Genomic DNA, 19,355 nt, shown 5'->3' on the forward strand with positions numbered 1-19,355 from the left:
CGTCCACACGTAAACGGCGTTTCGAGTCACAGAAAACGGAGATTTTTAAAACTCCTTTTTTGCGTTTACGTGTGGAGGAGGAATACAGAGTTCGTCATGCAACGTCAAAGGTATGTGCCTTTTTTCTCATCACGCTGTGCGCCACGTTATTGTTTACATGAGATGAATTGCAGACTGGCAGATATTCAGATTTACAGGTTTTAAACGCTTACATATAAATACGCAGTTACTGTCTCTCTATTTAGAAAGGCAGAGGCATCACGGTGTAATTATTTTACATGTAGTTGTTTTTATTCTGTGTAATAATATTCAACATTGCTATCAATACATTTTTCAAAAAATGCCTCTCTGTGCAAAATGGGTTTAAAAACATAAACAACTGTGGGATACTGTTTGTCTGTCATTTAGACAGGGGGAACAAATTGTGGCAGGATCAGCCTGATATTATTTGTATCCCACTGTAACTTTACTGTATAAAGAGCTAACATCTCCAAAATGTCAGGAGTAGTTAGTCATTACAACAAGTGTTTGTGAACTAAAAATCAAGAATGTGGGATACTGTTTGTCCCTGATTTGAACAGCCCAGCGCTGCTCCCGAGGAAGGGAAAACCAATTCTGCAGGGGAGACCTACCTTGGCACTTGTGCACGTGAAGCCAAAGGGAAGATATGCTTCACCATATTTTCTAGTCTTTGGCTTAGAATGAAGTTGGTTTGGAAAACATATTCAGCTGCTTCATCTCCTGCTTTGCGTTTGTGTGGGCGCCCTGTGCTAGCAGTGTCCAAGCGTTGTCCCCCCCCCGCAATGGCTTTGGGCGGGCCCCACACTTTGGGAAGGTCTGTGGTAGAAAGTAATTTGAAAGAAGCAGTGTCTGTCTGGCAAAGCTCCTTGGACTGCAATAGTTTTAAATGGACAGCTCCAACATTTGAATTCAACTGTTTCATGGAGATGATGACTTCTCTTCAACGTGTGAACCCCACAGTGAGAGGGATTAGAGACTCTCCACAAACTATGCTTCAGAATCTGGCTGAACGCATCAGAAAAGAGATTTCACTGGTAAGTCCTGGCAATCAGCTCAAACGTATATATCCAAAATATCTTTCTTTTAAGTAAAAGTGTCTGTGGAATAAAGTAAATGCAACCTCTGTAGCAAACATCGGGAAAGACTAGCCTCTCTTCAAGTGGTAACGCAATGTGTGTGTTTTTTTATTTATTTATTTATTTTTAGAACATGTAGCCAAATGTGTAAATGAGAATGCATACATTTCCCTACTGGAGCTGTAAATATAGATAAGTTGACACTTGCCAAACTCCTTGATTTACACATAAAAGGTATTTACAGATCTGTCATAGCAAACAATCACAAAAATCACTTGTGACAAGACAGCTCTACTTGCTTACAGGATTTACAGTTATCTACACACTCTTAGATCTACTGAGGAGTGCTAAATTAAAGGAGTAAAAGTAACATAAAGCATCTCAGTAAGGTGACAACATGCAACTACACTATGCGGCTGTGCCTTAGATGTTGAAGCAGGCCGTCTACTAATCAGAAGGTCTTACAAATTGAGAGTTACAGATTCCTGTGGAGAAGGAATTAAATACATTTTTCTTTGATTTTTTGTTTAATTGTTTATTTTTTAATGGTTGTCACAGGGTTGTGAACAAATGTCTACATCTTCTCCACATACACAGCAGTAGTGTTACACCACCTTTAAAGGTGAAGTCAGTAATTTATTTTACGCTATTTAATAGCCAAAAAACCATAGTGTACTCCGAAATATATAGGAGGTTGGTGTGTAATTACGTCTTCCAACAAACATATAATTAATCTATTAAAAATACACATCAGTGGGTTTGCAGTTTGTGGAAGCAGCAATGTTGTCCCACTATATTTGAATGCAGTGGTCGGGAAGGACTTCTTTCATCAGACTAATCACGTTTTATGTGGGCCAAATGTAAAATACCAAATGTAGAAGAGAGTCCCCGTAGGCATTTGCGTACTGTGGAGATACATTTTAATTCATGTCTGCTCCTCCATATTAAAGATATGAAGCATCACATCTATGTTCTGTTGGGAGAAAGATTCCAACAGACAAAAACTGGCTAAATAATAACAACAGCTGGTTAAAAACTAACACTATCTTAATGTTCGAATCACACTTTCTCAATGATAAACAGTTTGGTTACATTCTTACGGTGGCCCCTAGAGACAAAGCACGTACAAACTCCAAAACACGTACAAACTCCAAAACACTCGCAAAATCCAAAACACATGCAAATTCCAAAACACAACGGAAGTGCTCCAGGACGCTAGGGGCAGTGTTGAGCTCGATTTGCAAAATAAACAGCAAGTTTGTCTGTATGGGACGGTCTAGTCTCCGTCGCTTCCCAGGTTGCCTAGCAACCATGATACTAACCGCTGGAAACGTGTCATACAACTTTGTTTGACAGAAGTGAAGGAGAACATATTTTGTTCATTTGTTTGTTTGTTTCTACAAGAGCTTTGTGTGATTAGTTGAGTATCTGAGGCTGAGACCACAGGACAGTAAAACATGATTTTTGGGCTTCATTTCTGTACTGAACAGTCATTTAAGATTAGTTAGTAAATAACAATTAGCTAATGCTGTTCATGAGACTAAAGTCATATCACTTTGGTAATGTAAATATAATATGGCCAATATTATAGTTATTGTATTAATCATTATTAGCTATTACAGCAGTGAACATGAACTCTGTGTCAAATACTGAGCCTCAGTACACATTCAAGTTGCAGTTATTTATATGTCTTATCACCTTAAATCTTCACTCAAAGACAAGTATCTTTGACAGTGCATATATAGGTGCATCATATATAAGAGACAAATGTTGTTCCTTCAGTATGTTGGCATTACTAAATTTGGCTCATTGCTTACATATATTTATAAAAAGAAAATGTACAAGCTGTGATAACTGTTTCTGATAAAATGAAGAGTAGACTGATATATTGAATATTCCTTTATTGGGTGAGAAAATCAGACCATGTCATAACTGCTTTAAGTCATACAGAATAGATATCAGAGCCTTAAACAGGCTGACTTCTGCTAAATGGGTCAAACTGGGCAGAAAGTAAACAAACACATAACATCCTTATAGAATATGATGTAACACTATAGATCAACTTACCTCAGAATATATAAAGCATATAAACAATTACAGCAATATGATGCAACAAACACAGCAGTACTACTAATCCAAAATACTCAAAGCTTCATAGAACTGAAACAAACATCTATTTTTAGGTCCATTCTGCTGCTGATACATACTTTAGGTTTCTGGACATTAAACTTGTTGCTGCCTTTCATAGTGTGTAACTTGAAGGCCCTGAGTACTTTCTCCCACACTGAAAACACTGGGATGATAAAATTATTTAAACATTACCTAATAAGACTGATTAAGGACAGATAATTAGTTATGTTAAACTTTTCTAGCAGTCCTTCACAAACAGGGAACAGTCTGTCTATTCTCTCCATCTGTCAGCTGCTGCTGGCTCTTCCTCCTCCTCTTCCTCACACACTGCTGAGTTTGTCCTGGTCGATCATCAGGGGTGCAAAGCCTCACAGATGATGTGCAGCAGTGGGTCCCTCAGTCTGTCCTCACTCTGGACACTTGCAGTTGTCACACATGGAAATCAAATGTGTGATAAGCTGCAGGATTCAAACACAAGTGTAACTTATAAATACATGTTCATACTTTTATTCCACAATCAGAGAGAAAGAAAAAGAGAGAGAGTGCAGGACAGACAGACAGGTGACAGTCTCAGGTGTATACACTGCTACAAAACAGCACAAAAGAAGGAGGATTTAGTGTTTGTGTTATTACGAAACAAGAAGAGTTCCCAGATGGTTCAGTGGACACATGTGTGACTCCTGTGATTAAAGCATCTTTCTTTCAGCTTAATGAGTGAACCATCAGCTCGTTCAAACACACGTCAAAGTCCGTTTGGCTCGACACCACCGAACAGAGGCAGCAATATAACATAGCTAACATTAACAGTGCAGTGAATCCTGCTTGTGCTGTGATATTCAGGACTGCAAACCGAGCAGCATCACTGACTTTCTGCTTGTTGTGTTTGTGGATATATGACTGACTTTAATTATCCATAAAATCATCACATTCTCTGTAAGATTAAAGTCAACTATTGAACGGCGTATATTTTGAAGTAAAGGCTTTAAAACCAATTTAGTACAAACATCGCTAATGCCACATAACTTTCCCGACATGTGGCCAACAGTAATGTTTTAATGTTCTTCATTATAAAAACATTTGCGCATAAATAAGTGACATAATATTCAGTACTTACTTCTGAAAGTTTACTCTTCGGCGGCTCCGCTTCCGCCGTTTTTTTCGGCAAAATTATCCACACCACCGCCGCGCTATGAAATCTGGGATATGTTGGGCCATGAAGGCTACACTGACCCATCCTTAAAATTCAGGGAAATTAAGGACGCATTTGAGGGCCGCATTTCGAGCAGCCTTTGAATTGGGACAGCCTTCGTTGTGTCGCTGTGACGTAATCGGCCTTAAAATGCGGCCTTTAAGGCGGCAGACCCTGAATTGGGATACAGCCCAGATCCGGTCATTGGTACGTCCTGGCTTGTGTAGTTACTAGGTAACAAAAGCTCAACACTGCCCCTAGCGTCCTGGAGCACTTCCGTTGTGTTTTGGAATTTGCATGTGTTTTGGGGTTTGCATGTGTTTTGGATTTTGCATGTGTTTTGGATTTTGCAAGTGTTTTGGAGTTTGTACGTGCTTTGTCTCTAGGGGCCACCGTACATTCTTACATGATATGACATTGTTAACTGTCAGGGTCCCACAGCTTTACATCCCCTTCAAAGACAGTTTCGCTAACAACAGCAACAACAGCAGTGTTACCGACAGAAAAGTTCAGCATATCGTCAACAGCTCACCTGTGATTGGTCAGAAGATCCATCAATGACTTGCACTGGACTCTCACAAAGTTTTACAGCTTCTCACCTGGTGTTGACAGCTGAGGTAAACAGAGGACTGACACAGAGGGGTGGAAAAACTCTGCACTGAAGCCGGATTCAATCCACACAGTAGCAGAATCACACAAGCCAGTGGCAGCCATTATGGAGGTCTAAATTTAATGTTTCTGATCTCTGTTGGCTGAGTAAAGCGTGTTTGTCCTACAGCGGCCATTGCAGTGAGGATTATACTCTTGAATTGGGAGGGGTAAAAAAACAGACCTCAGTTAACTGCAATAAAGAATCTAGTGACATCTAGTGATTAAATGTTACAGACAGTATCCCAAAAGGGATAAAATATTAATGATCAAGGAACTGACCTCACAGCCCATTGTTCCTTCAGTGGGCTGGTTTCTGTTATTGTGAAAATGTACTGTTTATAAGATTGGGGAAACCTGCAGTCAGCTGAGACTGAAGAAGTCACTTGGATGAGTGACGAAATGTTTCTCATACTGAAAATGCTACGTCTACGTCAATGACTGTATAAAAGATGGACGACGCGACACCGCCTCCTCCCATTGTGCAAAAATGAAGCCGAAATATCCCGCTTGTGGAGGCTGCCATCTTGCAAATTTGGAGCCAGAGTCTACGCAGTAGTGACTTGAGGTGGAGCGACTGTGTAACGCTCCCGCCCACACACCCGCTGGACGTGACCGCAAACACGCCCCTCTACACTTTTTATGTAGCCCGGCGCCTCGAGTTTTTTGCTGGTTTACCGCGACTGATGACTCGTTTAATTAAGGTAAATACAACCATGTCACTATTATAAAAAAGACACACAGCTTATCATCTTATAGTTCGTTAGCTAGATTAGCCGCTAGCATACGCACTGTGTTGGAGGCTTGTTGCTAGCTAGTTAGCGATGCTACACACCTGTTACTCTTCGGTGTTATTGAAGGATTTAGCACTTCTTAGTTTTGTTTTGTTTTTATCCATTTTTAGACAGCGATGAGATCAGCTGCACACTCTACAGAGGCCCAGAGTTACTGTTAATATCAAAAATATAATGCTGTCCTTTGAGATTTTAACATAAGACTGTGAGTGTAATGGATCTAAAACTGTTTAAATCTCTACAGCCTGGTAACATGGAAACTTTAAAAACATCAGCAGAACGTTTCAGTAGTGTAGTGTAATTTGTTCTTTTCATTTAATAATAGAGTCCATATTATATCAACAGCTACATTCACCCTGGAGAGAAACTAGTGAGGGAGACCATCAGGACCAAGCTGAGTTTCCTGGGTCCAGAGGTTTGGAGAAACTTCTTCCCTTTCTTTCATCACAGCTGTCCTGTGCCAGAAGTTCTGTTGACCCACTCAAAAAGGCATCATTTAAGAAACACCAGGAACACTGAAGCTCATCGCATTGATCAAGCAGGACTCATCATCTTCACCAGCAGCTCCCTCACAGGGAAATCTTCAGCACTCCTCTGTAGGCCCACCCCAGGAGATGGATAAACCCAGCATTTCATGAACACTGTGATGGAGACCTTTGCTTTGTGTAATGTTATAAATACTCGGATACTCCCCAGAGGCTCCGGACTTTTACATAAAGATATTATATTCAGTCCTGTAGAAAGTTATATATTTAAAAATATATGATCCTCTCTGGTTACTCTGGTATGAATAACTCTGAATCACTTTATGGTAAATAACACACTATCTGCAAAAAACTGTGAAAGAACTCCAGATGACAAGTTTGTAGTTCAACATACAAGTGACGACCTTTGACTTTCATCAGGTTTTATTTAATTGTGTCAGAGAAACTCAAACATGCTCTTCATGCAGCTGAGTACATCAAGTGTTTAAAACGGAAGCTGTGCAGGTCTGAGATCAGCAGCTTTGTGAAACACCAAACAGGTCCTGTTAATGCTGATATATAGTGACACAGTTACATGAGTGATTAATCCTTTTGTGTTTTTGTCTTTAACTTTATCAATAAAACAGCTGCAGCTTTCACTACAGCACATGTGGTACTTTAACCTTTGTACTGTTTTCATCAGTTCATTTTGCAGTTAACATGTGAACATGTTGGATGATCTGTCTGCTGTCACTGGGTGGTGCTGAGGTCTGAATCTGAGGGCAGCTCCTGTAATCACAAAGAATCATCACAAACTCAAATGTAAATTTTATCCCTCAAAATTGAAATAAAGCTGATTCTTCTGTCCTCACACACTCAGGATCTGAAGTTCTTCTCTTACATTTTTTTTCAGTATTACAGTAGACTACAGTACTTTAATCCATAGTTCCTGATTAATGAGGAGTTACTGAAGTACAAGCTTTTAAAAAATTGTTACTGTCTTTACAGATGTGGCAAGAGACTGAAAACATGCTGTTGTTTGCACATATTTAATATTCAGCTCTGCACAGGAGCTGAAGCAGGGTGCAGCCTGTTGCTTTTACAGTATAATACTTGTAATAAAAGTACAGTAACAGTAATAAGTGACTGAGTAGCCCGGGGCGTTTCTCTTGATTTCTTTAGTAAATTTCTTTAGTAAATTCATTCACCTGCACAGATTAGCTAAACGAACCCTGACAGCCGAGTGCTCATCTTAGCTAGCTTGGTCTCAGGACCTAGCTAAGGACGGTAGTTACAGATTAGCTTACAAACATGTTTAACTTACCGAAAACGTGCAGCGGGGCCTCGGGTCCTTCTGTCGGGTAGTCCAGTTTACTGAAGAACACCTCAGGCTGTCAGGTTAAAACACTCGGTCGTGTTTTCGTAGCGTAAACGCTGGCCCTCCTCTCAGAGCCTACGCTCTATCTGCTATTCCCGAATAGAGATACGCAAGTTTCTCCGTTACTGCAGCTGCCAGTCAAAGCTGTTATGATGACGTTTCACCCCAATTTAACATCGCCGCGGTAGGAATTAGAATCAAACTTATGGGAGAGGAGACCCCTTGGATAACAATCAGCGTGATGAGAACTATTGAAAACAAAAGAAAGAATCTTTGGAAAAAGTTTATCTGAGGAGAATAGATTTATTTTAGTCTGACCCCAGTCCCATCCGCTAACATGGAGGAGGTGGGGTTTATGACCGACTCGGCTCTTTGTTACTTCGGAAACATGGCTTAAACAATTTCTCTTCCACGACGTAATCCGATAAAAACCAATCTCTTTACCCGTCGGCTTCCCGTGGCTGTCATGCGACCGGCTATTGCAGTTAATAATACAACAGCTTCTTGCCATTCTTTGTGTTTCTTTTTATCGCTGTGTGACTGTTTTCATGTGAAAGCCTGCGTGCGCTAGTACCGCTTGCCACTCCTACCCACAATCCTTTGCGGTTTTACCCCGGAATGACATCATTCCGGTGTTTGAGTTTTGGACGAATTGCATTCTGGGATATTTAGCTGTACCACGTCCCTTGAAGTCCACACAAGTCACCACCGATACATGCTCGATAAAACGGGAGGAGCAAAAACACATCCCGGTATTTTTTGTGTACTCGACTTCATGTGTACTTTGAATTGGAACAGTCCTTGGTCTCCGACGTATCACAAGTCCACGAGACCACAAGTACACACAAGTAGCATACACAGGCTCCGACAACTGCGGCCGACAAATGCCATCTTCCTTTTCCCCAGATTACCCTGTCTGGGTCACAAAATAAACTTCTAAGATATTTTCAGGCGAGAATGTAGCTGTGTAATGCTCAAATATCTACTTAATTTATCAAAATATCACATATTTGCAAAAGTGCTTCGAGGTTTTCGGAGAGCTCTGTTATCCACCAGCGGGATAGCTGACCGGGAGGTCAAGGCTCGATAGAGCCGGCGAGCACAGCTAACTGCTGGTGTATTGTTTTCAACCCCCTTGCGGTCTTTTGCTACTCAGGTTAAACATGATATATATAGTTAGTTAGTTATGGCTATGGATTTAAAATACACCCTACACCACACCCCTAACAGCTGCACCTCCCGAAAAATTTTGTCTGGGCTCTTATCTCACTTTTTTATTTCAAACAATCAACAGAAAATTTCACAGACATATTTTTATATAAGGTTTTTAAGGCTGTGGAGTTAATTTTTAAGTAACATGAGCCCAGCCGCAGCAGCAACGCTAGGCTAACACTAACTAGCTAGCAAGATTATAAACCTGGTGCTAAACTAAGAGAAGACACAAAATCATTTTGAATAAGAGTAAACATTCACTCACCAAGTCAGTGTATCAGGTAAAGATCCACAGCAATGACAACAATAATATCTTGAGCTGAAGCTTCTCCAGGTTTGCTCAACATATTCCAGAAAAAAATGCTGAACGCATGAATGCATGAACATGCGGACTGATCCATGCTAGGGAAGAGGACGGTAGTGACTTGGCACTTTCAAAACACATCTTTCATCCTTCCGCACTGAGAAGCAACATTTCCAGCTTACTTAGTTTTTCTAAGTTAAGACAACTCAAATAAATTGAGTTGATCAGCGTTTTTGCATAAAAAGTACTGGTAACTTACTTAAATTGAGTTCTAATAACAAATTGTTAAAAATTGAGTTCAACCTACTTAATATTTTTAATTAAACACAATATTAGAACTCTTGTGTTATACCCACTCTGTCTGTAAGTTATTGAATGTGAAGTCACTTAACTTAGCAGGTTAAGTAGTACCTCCAAATGGATTGCTGTGGCTCAGAGGGTAGTGGGTCATCAACTAAGCCGCAGGGCAGTGGATCAGTCCCTGATTCTTCAAGTCTGATTAACTGAGTGTCTTTGGGCAAGATATTAAACTCATATTTACCCCTGATGTATGTAAGCATATTCACAGAGCACACACACAACAAGTTTGCAGCAATTTCAAACATAGCGGAGCTGCTTGGATAAAATCTTTGAGGAATGAAGAGCTAGCAAAGTTGAAGTCTCAGTGAAAGAGTTAAACCAAAAGCGTTAAATATGACAGAAATGGCTCACTTCAGAAAGGAACTTCAGGGGTTACTTAAGGGTTAAAGAGTTAAGAAAATTTGAAGATGAGGAACACACTTCTGTGGTCCACTGCCATTTTGATTAAAAATCTAAATATTTTAACCAGGCTGGTTTTCATTAAATCAAAGAAACTTTCAGCTGTAATAAACATTCAAACTGCTTCTTCATTTATGAGTTAATTGTTTTAACTGAGTTGTTTCTCTAAAACTGTTAGCTAACTTGGGCGCTGAGAACCTCAGAAATGTTGCGAGAAATGAGAAAATTTGTTTCGAGTCTAGAGAATTGAGTCCTAAACATGTGTTGTCCTGCAGGGGGCACAGAAATCCTTCAAGAAGGTGATTGATGTTAGCTCAGGTGATCCCCACAGAGTTGATTTACAACATGTTTCATTTCTTCGACAGGTTAGTGTTCATTAATTGTGTTGTGTAAGCATTCCTGTCAAACTTGTGTATCTGTCATATAAGTTGTGATTTTTTAAGTGTAATCTTATTTATCCATTTTATTTTCATGTGCTTTATTTATGTCCATTACTTTCTGCAGTGGATATAATGTATAGTGATTATTGTTAATTCCTGCGTTTTATATTACTCTTGCACCATACATATCCTATATTTGTAACCATGTTGTCTTCTTAATGTGTTAAAAACACTTTCTTTGTTCAAAAAGGCTTGTCTACAAAGTCCTCTCTGAATCTGGCCTACTTCCTCAGGTCTTGGCAGTGTGTATATACCCTCAGCTGATGGAAGACAAATGTTTTCCTCTGGATGTCAAGATAAGAGCTCAGAAACTCCTGGAGGCCTGTGATGGAGCAAGTGTGGGTGAGGGTTAAAAAATGGAAAGATTTGTATGTACAAACTGAATTTTAAACTTGAGAGTCTGGGATTTTAACTCACATGTATATTGAAATATACTTAAATAATTATAATTTGATAGGTTCATACACTGCATCCTCTGGTCTTCGTCATGTGAGGCAAAGCATCGCTGAGTTCATCACAAAAAGAGATGGAGTTCCTTCATATGCCCAAAACATCTTTATTTCTGCTGGCTCTCAAAGGGCTATAATGGTATGACTATGAACACTATTCGTACTATTTCTAGTTACACAAATGCTACATGTATCTACTCTGGTCGAAAGAATCCACGCTTCGTACTGATGTCCACAATTCTTTTATTCCTCTCACAATCATGGAGCACCGTGAAAACTAGAAGCAAGTAAAATAATATCAACAGCACATATGACATTCATCTCAGCCACCTATTCCTATAAGTCGCAGGGCAGTGGATCAGTCCCGGCCTATACCAAACGACTCACGAACCGGTACCGGTCCGAGGCCCGGGGGTTGGGGACCGCTGCACTACATAATCAAACATGTCTAACATCAAGGGAGGCCACACAATAAAATACAACTTTATCAGCCACATGCTTTGAAAGGACACAATAGCATAAAAACAGACAGCTGGAAAGTGCAGTTATCTGAGTGAACACACCTATCACTCAGACCACACACCCACAAATCTTTAGGGTTTACCATCGCTCAAAAAACTAAAATTGGATAGTTATTTCATTTAAAGAGTCTAAGTTGTAATTTGAACTAAACAATTTGATGTTTCTATAGTGAACATAGTTGAAACATATACAATCTGCATCAAATTCATCAGCATAACACTTGCTAAATTTATTCTTGTTGAGATGACATAATGCAAGCTAGCAAGACTGGTTAGTTGCCTGGACTAGCAATATCACAAAATCATTACAAGCCACAGGAAAATCACTAGGGTCACAAGAGGCAGGAAATTATACACACACCACGTGTATGCTATTGCTATTTATTGTTCATAAATGACTTTTTATCAGCATTAAGTGCTTTTGCTGGACTAATGTAATTTGCATGGCTTGGATCAACTCAATTAAATTAAGCTGGACTCAACTGCAGTAAATAAGTTGATTCATCATTAATTAATAAGCCAACTCAAGTACATTAAGTTGGAATAACAGACCTGCATAATGCTGAAATAAAGCAATTTGATGATGTGGAAATCCTTTCCATGACTTTTTTATGTATCTTCTGCTATAGCAAACTGTAGTAGTTGTTTAGCTTGCACATTTTATCTTTGCACTTAACTGAAAAATAATATGATTTGTATTAATAATAATGTCCAGTCTTTACACATTGTAAAAACCTCAACCAAAATAACCAAAATATTCCCAAACAACAGCTTAAACATGTTTACTTCTACATGTAACATATTTTTAGAATCTTTGAAACAACCAGGTGTATTGCATTAATTTAGCCTTTAAACATAGTTTATTGAGTTAGTTGTAAAGAAAAGCTTAAATGTGTGAGTGATCTCTCATTGTTGCAAAAGGAAACAGTTTTACTTTGTTTTCTGCTTCAAACATTCTTTTTTATTTCATTTATTCCTGATTTTTTAATAACCTGTAGCAAAAAGTGACAGAAAAGATTGCTCTCCCTAAAGGAAAAAAATATAGCTTTTTCGATTATTGTTATAAGATTGCTGTGAAACTGCTGGCCAGTGGTGAGGGGAATACTCGGACAGGCGTGCTGATACCTGGGCCCTGCCCACACATGCTGTACAATGTGCTGGAGGAGGCTGGGGTGGTCTTGGTACCGTACCAGCTGACAGAGGAGAGAGGGTGGGCTGTAGACCTGGACAACATGCATCAAGCTTTAAAGGCTGCTCGGGGGTACTGTGAGCCCAGAGCCATTTACATCAGCAACCCGGGAAATCCCACAGGTAAGTAAAACACAGTAGCTAAGTGAAATGAGAATCCGAATCAGCATACCTTATTAATCCCAAAGGAAATTATGTGGTTACAGTTGCTGGACAGCAACTGACTGAAGTAAATTAAATAATACAATATATTAAAAAGTTACAAAATATTAGAAATAGCTCTAATATATACAAATAGCTCAATTATAAATATCCAGAATATTAAAGAGGTTAAATATATATGACTGACATTTTACGTTAGACTGTAATCTGTAAAACTTTGCTATTTGTTATTTTCACTGTAGAGGATGTGCCAAATGGTGTAACTATTGCACTGTACTGTACATTAGATGGAGATACAGTCTTCTTTCATCACTGTTTATATTACCTTTGTCTTTCTAGGCCATGTGCAGGACAGGAAGTCAATAGAGGAAGTGATTCAGTTCGCAGCAGCTGAGAGAGTCCTACTGTTAGCTGACGAGGTGACCATGAGCTGTCTTTTCAGATTGGCTTTTTATTATGCATTTGTCAGGTTTTCTTTATCTATCAGTTTCTTTCCTCTGCACTCCAGGTGTACCAGGACAGCGTGTATGGGAAGGACAGAGAGTTTATTTCCTATAAGAAAGTCCTGTTTGAAATGGATAGAGAGCTTGCAGAAACAGTGCAGCTGATCTCCTTCCACTCTTTATCCAGTACCTGCATTAGAGAGTGAGTTCTGTCTCTTATGTTTGTCAACAACAGGATCCTAGACAAAAGTTCTGGTGGATGGCCGCATGGACAGTGGTGGCGATGGAGCTCAACTGGAAGCCGGAGGCGCAAAAATATAGTTTTTTTTAAAGATATTTGTTGGGTCTGTCTAGCACAGGCCCACCGCTGGAACGAGACAATTTAAAAACACAGCAAAAGCATTGAACACCAAGTAGGCAAAGTTCTTCGTGTTACTCATGCATGAGGGAGACCTGCCTGGAGCCAAGTGTCGTTTCACCACTTGACCTCCGTCAGACTCTCGTCTGCTCCCCCGTAACACTGCTCTTTTATTGAGGTTACATGAATATACATAGGTTCATTAACATATGACGTCTACATACAAACAAAGAGTACCTTGCCTGTGTGTTTGTGTGTGTGTGTGTGTGTGTGTGTGTGTGTGTGTGTGGGGTCAGAGTGTGACCCCATAAATGACTTCCCTAAACCTGCTGGTCTGGAAGTCCAGCAGTTCATCTAAACAAAAGGCACTTAGCCTAAAACAGATTTGATACGTTTATCCTACCATAAAACAATGAGACAAGGTACGACCTCTCCCATGCTCTCAGAGTGCTCTCTAATGCACACAAAGTTTGGAGACTATTAAGGATCAAACCTCTACCAATCTAAAACTAATTATAAAACTCTAAGCATATACAAGTAGATATTTCTAAGCATAAATGACAATCAACAATACAAAACCTAACAATATTTGTAATAATATCATTTTAGGCCTCAGTCAATTTTCTATACTTTATAATTGAGATTGAGATTGAGATTGCCAGTCCAGCGATGCTCCACTGTGGACCGGCGGAGGTGATGGGACCAGCAGGTGCAGAAACCTCCGGCTCGGGTGGAGGCCTCGAGACTTGTGCAGAAAAAATTGCATCTATATGGCTTGATGAGCAAAAGGCACTATGCTTGAAGATATGCAAGCATATCTTCAAGGTCTGTCCATGCAAAGAAAGGGTGCTCAACTCCTTCTAGCCAATGTCTCCATTCCCCAAGTCTAGCTTGAAAGCTGGCATTTGCAGTCTCCAACATCATTGTCTATTGTTTTTTGGGAAAGAGACAGCGAGAGAAAAAGGCATATGGGTGCATTTTACCTGAGATGGATGTGGCTTAATGGGGATGGAGGCTGAAGCGAAGAGTGTGTCAAAGGCTTCTTGAGTGGAGGCATCCACTGAAAAGGAACTTTGGGAGATGTTAGGTTAGTGAGTGTTTGGGCTATTTGGCTGAAGTTGCAAATGAATCGATTGTAGCAAATGCTAGTGTGACAGGTGAGACCTGGAGACTTGGGATCGCCCCTGGTGGGCGGAGCTGGTCTTTGCTCCTTTCATAAGCGCAGGTGTGGGCAATTGGGTATTCCTCTGCAAACCTGAAGCTGCGAGTGCTTGGTACCAGTTGGGCAAGTTGGTGTTTCTTAACTTCTGTCTATGAAAGTCTGATACGGGTCCTCCCCTAAACTTCTGTTAGAATGGTAGGTTACACAAAAATGTACCACTTGAGCTCTGGCTGTTGGCAGAGGTTTACAGTTATTTGCACCCTTGTAGGTGGGAAACATTGCTCCCGTGAGAACGGTATAGTGGACTTCATCGCCACTGACCCACATTTATTAGGGTGTGACACGAACTTGTGGACAGGTAACAAAACCAATTCAGTTGAGGAATATTCCTGTGTTTTACTGTCCAGCTAAGTGATCTCCTGCCTTTTATTCACAGAGTAACGAGCTGCTGCTTTGCCAGGTGGATTTCTGGCTGCGGGCAAAGGACCCGACACATCAGTGTGTTTTAATTTGTTTTAAACTGGTGTAAGTCGACAGACTGACTGCTGCGGCTGTCGATTGTTTTGTTTTTTGTTTTAATTTTTTCTGTATCAGTAGGCACCACAGAGATTGATTCTTTTAGTATTTTAACCCCTTTTTATATATATTGTCGCGAACGGTGAAGGCGCTGCAGGGAAAACAAATCCTTTTTTTGTCTTGCCGCTTTTGCATGCACAGCGGTGGGCCTGTGTGAAGACGGCACTGAAGATTTTGTTTTGTTTCTATAGTGTTTTGCCCATTTGGGGTCATGTGTGAGTTGCCGTCCCTTTTTAACCTGTGTGCTATGTCGATTTGTTCTTAAACGGTTCCCCCGCAGCGCTTGTCCTGTCTCACGGGCAATCATACAGTTTTATCGTTTTTAATAAGGTAAAGCTTTTTAATTGTTTTTAGGTGCCGCTGTTACACTGTTACTTTTATTTTGTATTAAAGATTAAACTCTTCTTAACTGACTGTGCGCCTACGGCTCTGTCCTATTTGAAATAGGTACCTACCACGAGTCACACTAGGAAACACCGGAGTTGGTTCCAGCCAGAACAGGCCATTCTACCACTACTTGCACCACAGCAAGTCTGCTGGGTCTGCTTTGGCTCTATCTATATCTGACACACTCTGCTATACAAGCTTGTCATTAGTACACGGAGATCTGCCTGGCCTGAGAGCCTCCGCCAGTCCCACCTGAGGCTCTCCCCAATCTACAGCCTTAATTCATGTTCAAACCATTTGCCTTTAATCTATTAAAAATGCCGCTGCGCTCTGCTTGTATGTCAGTTTTGTTTATGGCCGCTCTACATGTACTAGATGCCCCTGCGCCGTATCATTTCAAAATATGTATCTGTGACTTTGTGTCCTCTTTGAGAGTTTGTGTTGTATTATGTTCAAATGTGAAGGGGAAAAAAAAAGTATCTCTCAAAGAAGAAAGCTTTAAAGAAGAAGTTCTGGAAGTTTAAAAACTATGCACCTTAACTTCTGTCAAAAAGTTCACCCAACTCGAATATGCGCAAAATGTTTTTCTTCATCCTATGGTTGAACTTAGTGCAACTGTAGGCTTCTTTTTTTTTTTTTTTTTTTTTTTTTTTTTTTTTTATTGGTTGCACAAATTTACATAACAACGCGCAGCAGTCAAAGTTAAACTGGTTTGAACTTTGACCACGGGATGTGTCAGTACCTTTTGCTGATATGCTTGCGCTGCACTTTGCTTGACGCAGCAGTAAACCATTATTCTGCACCACAAGCAATAGAAATGAATGTTTCTGTGCGCAGCACTGTATGCGCCGTGTCCTTTGTGAAAAGGGCTCTAGGCTTCTATAGCATAGCTTGTTTATGCAACCACATACTGATCATTAGAATTAATGTAGGCTAAATACACTTTGAAATATACTTTCAAGCTTCACTTTTCATGCCTTCTTATACCATGCATGCATTTAAATGAATAGTTTAGACATTTCTCAAATTTTAAATGCATTATTGATAAATTAATTAAAATAATCTGTGTCTGCATCTTAGGTGTGGTCTGAGGGCTGGATACATGGAGGTAGTTAATATGGATCCAGAGGTGATTTATTATTTTGATAACACATTGTGTGGTGATATCAGTACTCCAGTCACAGGACAGCTTGGTTTGGATCTTATGGTCAATCCGCCACAACCTGGAGACCCATCGTATCACTCATACATGCAGGTGAGGAAACGGCAAAAGCCAACTGTTGTCCTTTGTTACACTCTTACTTTTAATTACTTGTTGTTCTGTTCACAAAGGAGACCTTCTTCATCCTGGCTACTCTGTCCCATAATGCTCAATGGGTTCAGGAGCTCCTAAATAAACTGCCAGGGGTAAGGTGTCAGCCAGCGCTTGGAGGAATCTATGTTTTTCCTCGCCTGCACTTACCATGTGGGATTAAGGAGCAGGCCAAGGTGGGAAATGTTCCAACAATCTTCCATCTTTCTTTCTCCATCAGTCTATTATCAATGTTAATGGAATACCAAGTCTAACCACTAAGTTTAGCCATTACAAATGAATGCCAAACCATTATCCTTACTTGAACCTGATTCTATCCTTATTCCTTACATGGCTTAAACTTGAAAACAGACTATTGAGGGATTGTGAAAAAAATTTGAACATTTAAAAAAAAAAAAAAAAAAAGCATAATTCTGATGGTACAAAAGTTGAAAGCCATACTGTCCTATATGCACTTCTGTTTTCAGTTATTGGGGCTGAAAGCTGATGTTCTGTACTGTCAGAAATTATTGGAAGAGGAGGGTGTATTAGCTGGTGCAGGTGAACATGGGGAAATGACTGACAGCTTCCATTTGAGGTAAAGTATATGAAATCATAAAACCTTTTGAGGTTTGTACTGCATGTTGTATTGCTTCAAAAAAGTTGACTCTTGTTTGTGGTGCTCTCCCACAGATTATGCATCCTTGTTCCTCATTACACCCTGGTAGAGGTCCTAGCTCGCCTCACCTCCTTTCACTGCCGTCTCATGGGTGGCACTGTGACCCCAACAGAAGTGTAAAGAAAGAGAAGCAAGAAGTCAGCTTATAGTGCCCTGTGGAAGAGGGTGGCCTAAACTAAGTGTAAACTTGAGATTGGTCAGATTCATGTGAAGTATCTCAAGAGGATAATTCAAATAACTGTCTGTATAACTAAAATAATTTTTTTTTTTTTAGAAAGATTTCAGTGTCATTCTGCAATAGTAACATCTGCTTTGCAACAGTTCCAACAGTAAAGAATTTAGCCAAAAACAACATAGGCTATGTTGAAGTTTTGACATGATGCTCATGATTCTCAGTAGTGAGCGTCTTCTTCTTCTTCTTCTTCTTCTTCTTTCAGCTGCTCCCTTTTTGTGTGCCACAGTAAATCATTGATGTCCATCTCATTCTTTCCTGGTCTCATTCACACGCAAAACCTTCCTTTTCTCCATCATATCAGCTTTACAAATCAGAGCACTTCATTTAGAAGTTAGAGTGTTAGCCAGCACTCTGTCAGCTTACAACACTAGAGTCAGTCATTATTAACCTGGGCCACGAACAAAGTGGTACAGAAATTTCATTCTTTATGATCTTCATGATACAACCCACACCATTTATCTGGGCTTGGGCTTGGCACCAGGAGTAAATTGGCTTGTGGCCTCCTGTGGCTGGGTTATGCATGCCTCTATTTAAAGAAATCTCCTAAAGTTAATGTTTTTAATGCAATGTTTTTAGACTGAAAAAAATATGTCTTAGACTTTGTATAAAAAATTTGAATAAAGCATAGGTGGGTGATATCCAACAACAAATAAAACTGATTTTTTGGTTTTCCAGTTAATGTGAACAAAGCTAAGAGTGACGCTTTTAGATGAATTATAACTGTCTAGGTCTTATCGTTGATTCATATGTGTTGTGGAAATCTTAAATAAATTGACGTGCACGGAAACATGTTGTCTCTATGTGCTTTATTTATCTTGAAAAGGAATGTAATCGTTGAACGTTTAAACACACATGAACACGTGGTATATCTGAAAGATTACATGGACAGAATGGAGCTTAATTACCCTTGTGTTGTGGATGGATCTCAGATGTTGTCTTGACTGAAGTCTGGTCCATTTTCAGCGTCTGTTTTACTATATGATTGCATTTGTCTCTGCCTATCAGGGATTCTCACATTAACTTTTACTGAAAAAAGTTTATTTTCTCATCCTTCTAACACTCATCCTCCATCTTTGCTCTTCTAATGTGTTTACCTTATCTTAACCATAGCTCGGTAGGTAGGCAACAATTAGCACACCATTAATGTCATGTTTTGTGTGCAAGCAGGATATTGGATTCAAATGCAGGACTCGCAGGTCACAGAGGAATGAACTAAAGGAAGCAGCTTTTATTTCGCTGTAAATAACTTACTACAAATACAAAAAGAAAACTTGAAACTAAAAAATTCAAACTAAAACACTACAAAATAAACGAGGAACTGACAACTAGGAATTAAGTGGGAATGCAGAGGGAAGAAACACAGTATAGTGAAGGTACAACATAACAGCTAACAGGAAGGAACACGGGACTTAAATACACAAGCAGGACAACGAGAGGATGGAAACAGGTGGTAAGATAGCTGGGATGAATCAGACCTAATGAGACAAGG

The 19,355-nt window shown here is 39.8% G+C and overlaps 1 protein-coding gene and 2 long non-coding RNA genes across 3 annotated transcripts; 2 read left to right on the forward strand and 1 right to left on the reverse strand.

The window, feature by feature from the left end:
• The first annotated feature begins 425 nt into the window (after positions 1 to 425).
• Positions 426 to 18,653, forward strand: LOC146369726 (alanine aminotransferase 1-like). Its single transcript, XM_084910795.1, has 11 exons — positions 426 to 1,055; positions 10,251 to 10,340; positions 10,649 to 10,757; positions 10,873 to 11,003; positions 12,453 to 12,696; positions 13,075 to 13,154; positions 13,244 to 13,380; positions 16,742 to 16,916; positions 16,994 to 17,149; positions 17,441 to 17,550; positions 17,646 to 18,653. The coding sequence occupies exons 1-11, from the start codon at positions 702 to 704 to the stop codon at positions 17,749 to 17,751; spliced, it is 1,692 nt and encodes a 563-aa protein (XP_084766921.1). The 5' UTR covers positions 426 to 701; the 3' UTR covers positions 17,752 to 18,653.
• On the reverse strand, positions 2,984 to 4,566 carry LOC146369727 (uncharacterized). The gene is made up of 2 exons (XR_014797293.1): positions 4,342 to 4,566; positions 2,984 to 3,685 (listed from the first exon to the last, which is right to left on the reverse strand). It is a non-coding gene; the product is annotated as an uncharacterized LOC146369727 (long non-coding RNA).
• On the forward strand, positions 13,393 to 16,307 carry LOC146369728 (uncharacterized). The gene is made up of 3 exons (XR_014797426.1): positions 13,393 to 14,893; positions 14,967 to 15,056; positions 15,135 to 16,307. It is a non-coding gene; the product is annotated as an uncharacterized LOC146369728 (long non-coding RNA).
• Positions 18,654 to 19,355: the final 702 nt, after the last annotated feature.

This window comes from Perissodus microlepis, chromosome 17 (assembly GCF_051167445.1).
Source record: "Perissodus microlepis isolate ML-2025 ecotype Zambia chromosome 17, ASM5116744v1, whole genome shotgun sequence".
Lineage (NCBI taxonomy): Eukaryota > Metazoa > Chordata > Actinopteri > Cichliformes > Cichlidae > Perissodus > Perissodus microlepis.